Source organism: Mastacembelus armatus, unplaced genomic scaffold (genome assembly GCF_900324485.2).
Source record: "Mastacembelus armatus unplaced genomic scaffold, fMasArm1.2, whole genome shotgun sequence".
Lineage (NCBI taxonomy): Eukaryota > Metazoa > Chordata > Actinopteri > Synbranchiformes > Mastacembelidae > Mastacembelus > Mastacembelus armatus.
The window spans coordinates 421,489-434,041 of NW_022872883.1; the positions used below are offsets into that span (position 1 = coordinate 421,489).

At 48.4% G+C, this 12,553-nt stretch overlaps 1 protein-coding gene across 1 annotated transcript in view; it reads left to right on the top strand.

Annotated features, from left to right (window-relative positions):
* The first annotated feature begins 2,487 nt into the window (after nt 1-2,487).
* Nucleotides 2,488-12,553, top strand: part of LOC113131265 (MAM domain-containing glycosylphosphatidylinositol anchor protein 2-like) — a 42,237-nt gene continuing 32,171 nt past the window's right edge. The window contains exon 1 of the mRNA XM_026308342.1: nt 2,488-3,183. Within this exon, the coding sequence (XP_026164127.1) occupies nt 3,111-3,183 (73 nt within the window). The 5' untranslated portion in view covers nt 2,488-3,110. The remainder of the gene's footprint in view (nt 3,184-12,553) is intronic.

Genomic DNA, 12,553 nt, shown 5'->3' on the forward strand with positions numbered 1-12,553 from the left:
TTTTAATCCAGCACTGAGTCTGGACGTGTTTTAGTCTAGGACTGAGTCTGGACGTGTTTTAGTCTAGGACTGAGTCTGGACGTGTTTTAGTCCAGGACTGAGTCTGGATGTGTTTTAATCCAGCACTGAGTCTGGATGTGTTTTAATCCAGCACTGAGTCTGGACGTGTTTTAGTCCAGGACTGAGTCTGGACGTGTTTTAATCCAGCACTGAGTCTGGACGTGTTTTAGTCTATGACTGACTGGGTGTTTAAGATGTTTTAGGTCATTTTAAGTCAGGACTAACAATATCAATCTGGATCTAGTTGGTACTAAAATCATTTTAATCACTGCAGATTTTCAAAACCAATATAGAGTCTCAAAACCTCACAAAGACCCAAAACCACCACAGAGACCGAAAAGCACCACACAGACTCCTTCAGTCTGGAGGTCTTGCTCCATGTAGGGGGTCGACGTGTCTGTGTCCACGGGCCTTGGTCTCATAAAGTAAAATTCTGTTTTATCCTCATATTTTGACTCTAACCGGCCTGTAGGTGTGAATGTGTCCGTCACTGTGTGTCGGCCCTGTGTTTGGCTGCTGATTTGTCCAGGGGGGACCCGCCTCTCACCCACTGCATGTTGGGATTGGTTCCAGCACCCACGGATGGATGCATCGGTTCTGATCAGTGTCGGAGCTGGATGTGAAGCAGCGGTTCAGCTTCCTGTTCGGACTTCAGTCCGGTGTGTCACCAAGGCTGTCGGTTCACACCGAGCGTGCCGCCTGGCTCCGGGTCTCGGGCCAAAACCCGCGAACCTGAAGTTCTGCGCAGCAGGTTCCACTTAAAGTCAAATCAGCTGCAGTTCATGCTGAGGCCGGAACACAGCCCGCGAACCCGTCAAAATAAAAGCCTTCACACGCTAAATATGTTAGTAAAATATGATTTGTAGTTTTCATCACGTTGTATTTGAATTTTATTTAGTCTGTGCCAAAAACCACTAAATCCAACATTTACATTTTAAAACATTCATTTTGCCCCAAAATAATTGAAATGAAACAACATCTTCTTCTCCTCCTCTGGGCTGCTCCCTTCAGGGGTCTCCACAGTGAATCATCTGCCTCCATTTAACCCTATCCTCTGTATCCTCCTCACCCACACCAACTATCCTCATGTCCTCCTTCACTACATCCAAGAACCTCCTCTTTGGTCTTCCTCTAGGCCTCCTTCCTGGCAGCTCTAACCTCAGCATCCTTTTACCAATGTATTCACTGTCCCTCCTCTGAACATGTCCAAACCATCTCAATCTGGCTTCCCTGGCCTTTTCTCCAAACCATCTAACATGAGCTGTCCCTCTGATGTCCTCATTCCTGATCCTATCCATCCTCGTCACTCCCAGAGAGAACCTCAACATCTTCAGCTCTGCTACCTCCAGCTCTGCCTCCTGTCTTTTTCTCAGTGCCACTGTCTCTAAACCAGACAACATTGCTGGTCTCACCACTGTCTTGTCCACCTTTCCTTTCATTCTTGCTGACACTCTTTTGTCACACATCACACCTGACACTTTCCTCCATCCGTTCCAACCTGCTTGCTCACGTCTCTTCACTTCTTTTCCACACTCTCCGTTGCTCTGGACTGTTGACCCTAGGTACTTAAAATCCTCCACCTTCTTCACCTCTACTCCCTGTAACCTCACCGTTCTACTTGAGTCCCTCTCATTTACACACATGTACTCTGTTTTACTGCCGCTCACCTTCATTCCTCTCTAGATTTTCCTCCACCTGCTCCCTGCTCTCACTACAGATGACAATGTCATCTGCAAACATCGTGGTCCTCAGAGATTCCTGTCTAACCTCATCTGTCAGCCTGTCCATCACCACAGCAAACAAGAAGGGGCTCAAAGCCGATCCTTGGTGCAGCCCCACCTCCACCTTGAACTCCTCTGTCACCCCTACAGCTCACCACTGTCTTACAGCTCTCATACATGTCCTGCACCACTCGAACATACTTCTCTGCCCCTCCAGACTTCCTCATACTGTTGTTATAGTCTCTGTGATTTGTGGTTTAGACAACAGGAAACACTTTAAAAAGATGTTTAACTCATATGAATGATTATCAAACATTAATTTAGCTTGTAATTAGAATTTAAAGAAACCTTTATATGAAAATGTTCTGTTCCTGTTTTTATCAGTCCAATTCTCTAAATTTGAATCTTAATTTACTCATTTTTTTTAACTATCGGCATCAGATTCACAAACTTTCTGATTGATAAACAAATGAAACGTGATTTAACACATTCAACACCTGCACAAACATCTGTATCAAAGATTCTCTTTATTTTATGTTATTCCAGCAGCAGCAGGTTTTAACAGCTTCAGTCCAAAACAAATAAAAATCAACGAGATGCAAAATTTCAAACTAAATCACTGCAGCGTTTGGCCACTGGCTTTTATTTTGAAATGGCCGTACCGGAAGCCCTGTCCGTCTCCCCGGTGTCCGACTTCCCACTTGGTTCGCTCGGTGACACCGGTAACCACCGACAGTCGACCGGACTGGCCGCTTGTCTTTCACGGGAACAGCCCGACTCTCGTCCTCTCCTCCCGGGCCTGACTGATCGCGCCGAGCCGCCGACAGCATAGACCGGACTCGGAGCAGAGTCCGCTTCTCCTCGGGGTGATGGATGTCAGTCCGGTACCGACGAACGGACACCGAGCCCGGCGGTGTCGGCGGAGGGGCAGCGGGGTCTTGTGAGCTTCCTGCCGGTGTGGGTTTCCCGACGCACCGACAGTTTTTTCCGAGTCTGGACGTTTTCCCACAATGTCACCACCAAGGAGACGCGGCTGAGCCTCGGGTCTCCGCTGCCCGTCCTCCGGTTCCTTACGGTTTTAGCTAACGGAGCTATGAGCGGAACTGGACCTTCCTCTCACATCTGACCGGGGTTTTGTGGGGGGCGGCGGGCTCCTGGTGGGGGCAACATTTGGATTTTGTGGATGAGAACCGGTCCCCGGGCCGGATTCCGTGCGGAGGGACGCCGGCCGGAGCAGAGGAGGAGGCGGGAGGAGGAGCAGCGGGGACCGAACTGACAACCTCACCCCGCGGGAGAGAAGCAGCGAGGCGGCCTGAGGAGGATGTGAAGATGGGTTCAGCTTTCGGTCTCCTGTGGCTGTTTACCGGGTTCCTGCAGGGCGTGCACGGCCAGGGCGTGTACGGTAAGTCCGCCTGTGACATAACGGCAATGTACCGTCAGGGTTCATGCGTCCGGTACATCCGGTACATGATTATGACTTTAGCGTCAGGCAGCGCTTGACCCGGAATCTCCCACTCCAACGTGACCTTGTAGAGAGATGGAGTGTGTGCGTGTGCGTGCGTGCGCGTGCGTGTATGTATGTGCGTGTGTTAAGTGTCGGATTCACGCCTGAAGGCACAACAGGTGGACTGCAGCACACACCTGTGGGCACCTGGCACAGGCCTCTACACCTGAGCCAGTGGTACTGCTGGTGGGTTTGATATTCTGGGACTGGGGACCTGAAATCCGCTTTGAGGGATCTTGTTATGTGGCTGTAGGTCCAAACCTGCGGTGCCAATGTTTCCACAGTGGCACTCTGACCTTAGCGCATGTCACCAAATGGGCGTTGGGGTGGGCTGCTTGGGTTTCCTCTGGATCTTTCTGCTGCCTGTCATGGTCTTCATCTGCACCCAGAGGTCTCTGTTTTGTCCAAGGTCAAAAATGAACAGCCATGTTCCAGGTCTATGATGTCCCATGGTGGGGGAGCATAGCAGAACATTGATTAGGCTAAATCCTAAGGTCCACTTACTAGCTCTTCAGCTGCCGGGTCACGGTCTTCATCGGCTCTTGGTATTATTAGTGAATTTCCATATTCTGATGTTGACCTAGTAACTCAGTGTGTGCTGGTCTAAACCCACAAACACTCAAGCTCCACTTACTAGCTGCTGCGCCCCCTCACTTCTGGGTCTCAGCTGGATATCCTGGTCTTCAGTAGATGGAGGTTTTCATCTCGTTACTGAACACCAGGACTTTTCAGTCACATCGCGCCAAGTGAGCAAACACTGTGCTGATGAAGACCATGAGAGGCTGTCAAAGGCTCAGGGAAAAGCTTCTGAGTAGGCTCTTGAGTGTTTTCCGCAGTGATTGTGGCTCTGAGGAACACCATGCAACAGGAACCTGCAGTCCCAGACCTCAGCTGCCCTTTGGCTTCCCTACATTTGTTGCCTGTTTCTCTGCCTTTCCAGTAACAGCTGAGGCTGAGGTGGACTCTGTGTCCGTCCTGTGTCGAGACGTTTCCCAGCACTGAAATCATTGCAGCTGTAAAGTCCTGTGATAAGGTGTGTGTCACTGCACTCACTTTGAGAACTCTGTGTTTATGGTCTGAGGTTTTCAGGGTTAGGGTTCGTGCATGTGGTTGATGTAAACACACAGAATCAGAAATCAATACTTTCGCTGCCAGTCGACACTGTATTTACCCTCCAAAGCTCCTGGGGGCGCTGTAGCTACAGTGCTAATGCTGTAGAGTCCTGGAGTGTCTGTCTGCTGATTGGTCAGAGTACAGACGCTGCATTGCACCACATACACAGCAGCCCAGGACCAAAAGCAGCATGTCCAGAGACTCTTATTCTGAAAGTGCAGGTCAGTTTCCTGTTTCCTGTGCGTCATCAGGCCACGAGCCGGGATTATCTGTAATTTCACGTCACAGATTAGTGGCAGCGGAGGCGTATTACATCACTCAGAGTTACTTACATCCACACGGTTTGGTCTGGTGACGGTTTGGTCTGATGACGTCCGTGCTGCTCTGCTCTAAAGTCGTCCTGATGTGGGAAACAGGTCTCAGTCTGCCAGGATACAGCAGAGCAGGGAAGGAAAGAAGGAAGGGGATTAGGATGTAACATCTGTGCGTTTGTTGTTACATCGGGTTGATTTGGTAAATGGAGGCTTTAGGAAGACGGTGATGGAGAAACATCCTGTTTCCGGTTGTGTGACCTGGTTAATCCCGTGCTGAGCAGCAGGAGCTGCGCTGAAACAGTTTGAAGGTCGAGCGTTTGAGTTCCGTCCCACTTTAGGCTGCGTTTACTGTACGTGGCGTTTAAAGCGACCGGTTACTTTTCACACCAGGATTTAACATTCAAGCCTGTAATGAAATGATTGTGCCGGTAAAGACTAGATCAGTGGCTCTCAGCCTTTTGCCTTGTGGCCCCTCATTAATCCAACGAGCAGTTAGCAGAGATTTCTCTCAGGAAACAAAACCTCACTGTGACACATCAGCATGAACAATCTAATTTTATAAGATTATTATAAAAGATTAACCAGAGGAGCTGTATTCCAGTCTGTATGTAGCTGAAAATACTTGGAGTCCAGATCCCATCCAGAGACTGACAGCACCAATGAATGTGTGTGAATGTGTCTGAGCTGTAGACCTCCATTGTTGTCCAAAAACTATTAAAAACCCAGCAGGGAGCCACACCGCTGACCTGGCTCACATGGTTCTTCCTCACCAACAAAGGGAGGCCCGTCTGTTTCCAAAAACCAGCTCCAGACTCTGCTGAGAGCAGAGAGAAGCTGCAGTGGAGACAGAGCAGAGACCAGTCGACTGTAAAAAGTGACGGCCTCTGGTTTAATGGAGGCTCAAATGCAGGACCTTTACTTGTACTTTTACTCTTTACGTGGTTGTTGCAGTATTTTTACTTCAATATGTCATCACTTGTCCCGCCACTGGTTTGGTACACTGTGTTCGTGCATGTACAGTGGGGGCTGCTGCCAACAGGGCTCCGGATCAAAACAGAGGGTCCAGATGCAAAACGTCTAAAGTCTAAAATGTCAGTTCAGTCTCATCATGAATCAGCTGGGATCCTCTGACGGCTCCATCACCATCCTCATCCTCAGCAGCAGCCTGCGGTCAGTCGGCCGGCTCTGGCGCTCAGACGTGTGGTTTGATTTGTTGTTGCTGATACTGATCTGATTTCACAGCCATATGGGCTCGTTTTCTGCCTCATAAACTCTCCTCAGCACGATGCAGCTAAAGCTCGTTTGGATGGAAAAGGTCAAACACAGTCAGTGGCTGCTCACTCACTGTTTGGCTGCCTGTCACTGAACAACACCGACCAGCGGCGTGAGGGGCTGACAGCGCCCCCTGCAGGCCGAGCGTCAGAGTCCACATCACACTGTGACTGCCTACCCAGACCCAAACAGACCTGAGTCCCATCAGTCGTCAGGTCTGATCTGTCTCCACCTTCATTTGTCACTGAACTTCCTCATCATCATCATCACCATCATTATCACCATCATCATCATCATCATCATCATCATCATAACATTATCACCATCATCATCATCATCACCATCATCACCATCATCATCATCATCATCATCATCACCATCATCATCATCACATCATCATCATCATCATCATCATCATCATCATCACATCATCATCATCATCACCATCATCATCATCATCACCATCATCATCATCACCATCATCATCATCATCACCATCATCATCATCACATCACCATCATCATCATCATCACCATCATCATCACCATTGTCATCACCACCATCATCATCACCATTATCACCATCATCACATCATCATCATCATCACCATCATCATCACCATCATCATCATCATCACCACCATCATCATCACCATTATCACCATCATCCCATCATCATCATCATCACATCACCATCATCATCATCACATCATCATCATCATCACCATCATCATCATCATCATAACCATTATCACCATCATCACATCATCATCACCATCATCACATCATCATCATCATCATCATCATCATCATCATCATCACCATCATCATCATCATCATCACCATCATCATCATCATCATCATCATAACCATTATCACCATCATCACATCATCATCATCACCATCATTATCACCATATCACATCATCGTCATCACCATCATCATCATCACATCATCATCATCATCATCATCATCACCATCATCACATCATCATCGTCACCTTTATCACCATCATCACATCATCATCATCACCATCATCATCATCATCACATCATCATCATCATCATAACCATTATCACCATCATCATCATCATTCATCATCACCATCATCATCACATCATCATCATCATCATCATCACATCATCATCATCACCATCATCATCACATCATCATCACCATCATCATCATCATCACATCATCATCAATCATCATCAATCATCATCAATCATCATCATCACATCATCATCACCACCATCATCAGCTGCTGTTATTCAGTCATTGTGCACAATGTTTTCACAGTGATTGTATTTCTTTCATTGTGATGCCACTCACTATATAATGGATTCACTAATCCTTATTTTAGCCTTAACCCTAGAACCACTAAATGTGGACTGGACTCACACACACACACACACACCCTCACACACACACACACACACACTGAAATTGTAATTTTTGCGAAGAAAGTGTGTAAATGTGGACGTATCATAAACCTAATTGTTTGGTGCTGGTTAGTGGTGCTTTCAGTGACACTTGGACATCTGAGAACAGCCAGGTCTGCTGACCAGTGCTGCGTTTACGTTCACCTGCGTTCAGCTGCAAGTGGTTCACAGTGAAAAACACTGCGTTTGTTAAAGGAGTCGCAGGTCACGCGTCTGTACGTGATGGTATCAGTTACCTGTTTGTGAAACCCAGTTTTCTTCCTCCACAGTAAAACAGTTGTGACCTCTGACCTGGGTTTGGCACAGAACCTGTAACACTTAGAAGGTCCAGGTTCTCCGTCCGCACCGCCGGGTTTAGGGGCCTTCATTAACAGAACTCTGACATAATGAGAGAGACTGGTTGGCTGTAGCTGACGTCAGTCCAGCTGGTGCACACAGCTGTTCAGCAGCCACAGATGTTCCTGGGGGTGCACTAATACTCTTGCACCAACTTCGTCAGTCCAGGAAGTCTCTGCGGCCCCAACGGACAATGCAGCTGTACCAGAGTCCGTTTCATAGAGCCCTGATTGTCCTGAGAAGTGGCAGCCTGATGTCTGACCTGCGCTGACCAAGCTGCTGCCTTTACTAAAGATGCTAGTTTAAAATTAGCATTAACTTCAAATAGCCATATAGACTTCCTGCTGCAGGGTTCATCAAGTCCATGGCCACACAAACACAACCGCCACTTACTGGTTTGGTTTATGATCTATGCAGATTGTACGGGTGGTCACAGCAGACGTTCTCACACTGGACATGCTTGTCGTCTGTGCTGCCCTTACATATGATTTTAAATACTTGTGTCACAGACACAGCATCTGAGGACAACACAACCAGACCAGGAACCAGACTGACTGGACTGGAACCAGGCAAGCTCAGGCCCAATGGCCATGATGGAACTGAGGTGTTCTCTTTGAGGTGGCGTAGCAGCTGGGTCAGGAAGCCCCAGGCTTCCGTTATAAATCGGGGAAATCATGCTGTGTGGAAATCAGCATGGCTCCTCATTGACCTGTTCTTCCTGCACTTCCTCAGGAAATTGGGATTCATTATAATTGTTGTGGTTTAATTGCCCCCCTTTCACAGCCCCTTCTCTTTTCCGACGTGTTCCTATGTTTACTGAGCCATTAGCTGTGGGTTTGCTGTGTTAATAAGTGTTAATGTGCAGTAATGAGGATGGAGCGCGGCACATTACTGCAAGCGCTGTCGACCTGCCTACTGTTTGCTGCCGACTGTGTCAGGAGGAGCAGGAGGAGGAGCAGGAGGAGGAGGAACATCTGATTCAGACTAACAAGTCTCCAAAGATGCGAGCTGTAAAATCAGGAAAGTTAAAGATCAGAGTCGGAGCTCTGACGATGCCAAATCATCGGCCCGGCTCAAACACTGGTCACACATCAACACATCGATAGTCTCATATTCTCACGTCAGGTTTCTGCTGCTTTCAGCTGGGACTGTTCTCCGTCACACATCTGTCCAGACCCAGCTGTTAAATCTGCAGTTACTGTTTATTCTGCCCGGACCTCGGGACGTTTGTGGTACTGACTCAGCAGCTGATTTCACTAATGAGTTCCTCCTCTGGGCTTCAGCTGCTGCTGCATTCGGGTGCAGTGTAAATCGGCAGACTCTGAGAAAGAGCAGACAAATGCTGATGCAGGAGGTTCAGGTGTGATCAAACCACCAGGTCCCGACAGAGTCGGACAGAGTCACCCGGGGGTGTTGGTCCAAACTGGTCTCTCAACAGCCACGACAAAAACAAACCAGGTTTCAGCTGCTTTGTGTGACTCTTCTGATCACATTCTGGATGTAAGGACCTGACGCCAGTGGTCCCAGTTCTCCTCGAAGTCTGGACTGACTGCAACTGAGCCTCGACGACCAACTACTGACCCTGATCTTCAGTCAAAGTTTTTGTTTAAAGCTCTGTGTATTGTTTTCGTTTACTGGTGTGTGTGGACTCTGACCGGTTCAGTTGGTAGAGATCACACACCTGAGCATCGATGTGACGACAGCAGCTTGGAAAGTATCTAATTCTAAGGTTTTGTTGGCCTCAACCAAACAATCCAAAATGCCACTGGCTGTCTGAGCCGTGCCGTTTGTTGGTCAGGTCTAAAAAACAAACAGGTGAAAGGTTATTAAAATATATTTTACCTGCAGAATGATAAGCGGATGAGACCTGGAACAGTGTGACGCCCACAGATCAATGTTAAACGTCCTGTTGGACGTAAACTGACATGTTGAACTGTCGACCTCTGTCAGGGTGCATTTGTTTTACTGGCTGGGGTTGACAGTTTCTGAGGACGGGGGGTGGAGACGGCGGAGTGACAGAGTTCATGGCTCTGTGAGCGTCTCTGCGTGTCTACCAGCCACAGTGACAGCCCCTTTTCCGTTCCACTAAACATTTGGCTGAAGAGATTAATCAACATGTCTGTTTGGATTTCCTCTGCATAGACTCGGACGCTCCGACCAGTGGAGGAGAAGTAACGTGTCTGACGGGAGGCGAGGAAGACGACACAGAAGAAGAAGAAGAAGATGATGATGATGAACTCCCCAGGTGGCAACTGCAGAGTCACTTCTTTGTGTTTGTGTGACACAAAGTGCTGCCGCAGTTTACAGGAAGTTCAGACAGGAGAGAATAGGAGATGAGAGGAGGAGACAGGGATGCTCAGGGAAGATTAGTAGATTTAGCTCCCAGTGCATTCTGGGAACTGAGGGGAAGGCGGAGGTGAGACAAAATTGGCCTGTAAATAATGATGTCGGTAGTTGATACACAGGTTGTGTGTGTGTATGTGTGTGTATGCATGCAAGTTGTGATGTGGTTAGTATGGAGATTGGAAGTTTGCTTCTCAGACATCACATTGTCTGATCTGCAGAGGAGCAGGGGGTTCCTAATAAACCGACTGGGTCCGACACAGGGGTTCCTAATAAACCGACTGGGTCCGACACAGGGGTTCCTAATAAACTGACTGGGTCCGACACAGGGGTTCCTAATAAACCGACTGGGTCCGACACAGGGGTTCTGGGTCCTGTAGGATGTAGAATGTTTCAAATGAATATGGATGTAACTCCAGCTGGTCCTGGTCTCAGAACCACCTGTTTGATTCTGTAGAACCAGCAGTGCCTGTTTATCGTGTGTGTTTTAGACTGAAACAGAAGATTGTTCCTCTGACTGTCAGGAAGGATCCAGAGGTCCGTGCCGTGGACCTCCTCGCTGTAGATGTGCGGACTGGCTGCGAGGCTTTACGCAGCAACTCCGATCAAAGAGCGAGCAAACGTTAACGTGCAGCAGAAATCCACCTTGGGGAGACTCATCTCTCCCAGTGTGAGGATTAAGGCCATGTTTGGAGAATAATACACAGCGAGCAGTGCGCTTATGTAAGCTGTCAGCCTGCAGGCTCATTCAGCCTCAATCCAGCAGCAGCTGCAGCCTGGGCCTGCAGGCTGACAACATGGTGCAGCACAGCGTCGGAGGAAACAGGTGGAGAGGATCCGTTCAACAAGTTCTTAATACTGAAGGACGTTCAGTGCTTTGCATTTAGTCAGGTCTTAGGAACACACTAATACTTGTTCTCTTTAAAATACAAGAAAGACAGTTGGTTCGTTTTGTTAAACATCCTCACATCACAGAGACTCGAGGCGAGTACCAAGAGACTGAAGACAGATGCAGAGCAGACCTAAAACGCCCTTGGACCCATTCGTTTTCTAAAAGACTGTGATCCATCCTGTGACTAAATGTTGTTTTGTTCGCAGCCTGGCCTCAAACGTCCTCTCAAGGAACAAATATGTTTTTATTGAATCAGTCTGAACAGATTAACCCTTCAGCAGCTCTGAGGAACATGAGGAACACACACACAGCAGCAGTTTAATATGTGACTGGTTTCAGACCTGCCTTCATCTGATCGGGTGTCAGATGTGAAACTGAGCTGACCAAACAGAAATCTGTTTATCCATCGTCCTCGCCCTCGTCTCAGCTGTCAGCGTCTCCACGTCGTCCTCAGGGAGCTGCAGCTGATAAAACTGTAAAATGTGAATTTTCCGCCTGGCTGCCCCTGTCCTCCGTCTCTGCTGCTCTGTCACTGAAGATGAATGGTTCTCACTCGTCTCTGTGAGCAGCCAGATGTGTCGTAGCGTCTCTGCAGCCGCTCAGGCCTGCTGGTAATTACAGTAGTGACGAGGCTGCACACGCTCAGTGCGGTGCTTCCACAAACAGTGCAGCCATCCAGCTGTGGCCCAGCTGCGAGAAGATAAGACCAGTGCACCCAGTTCAGGATAACAGTTTAACTACCATCATATATAACTGTGGTAACCATAGCAACAGCACTGATGCTTATAGATAGATACTTCATTCATCCCCGTGCGGGAAATTCAGCTTATGCTGCTCTCATCAAATCTCAGGATACAACTTCCTCAACAACTTCGTCAAGCGCTTATGGAGTCTCTGTGTCAGTCCAGTAGACGCTCTGGTTCCTGCTAATGTGACCCAAAGCACTAACGTTACCCAAAGCTCCACTTCCTCCCAAATCTATATCAGATCCATTCAGTCCAAAGGTCCAATCAGGACCATGCTAGGTGGCTAATGCTACCAAACCAACAGGTTAGCTTTAGATGCTAACACATCTAGAAGGAAGAAGGCCCCATGTGGATCCAGTGTGAGTCCTTTGGCTGCTTTGAACACTCTCCATGTGAAAAAGCCAAAGCCATGTTAACCCTGGTTGTTGGTCTTTCTTTGTCCCACTCTCTCTGGGCTAAAGAACGCCGCCTCTTGGCTCTGGCAGCCACTGGTTCCCACTTTGAGCTGCAGAGACTCCTCCATGGCTGCTGTTGGAAACCACTACTGGCTTCTTCTGACCTTGGCCAGGTGGCAGGGGGGGCTCATTGACGGAGTGGACTTTGCCAACACAGGGTAGAGAAGCTGGAATAACAACAGAAGGGCTGTAGGTAGCAGAGAGTCCTGGGGGGTAGTATAGCTGAGAGACACCAGGACCTGGATCTGGGTACCTGCAGGGACCAGACTGGGTGGAACACCTGAGTCCATGCAGCTTGGAGCTTTTCAATGGCAGTGTCTGACCTGTGGGTCAACACTGTGTTTGGGTCTGTACTG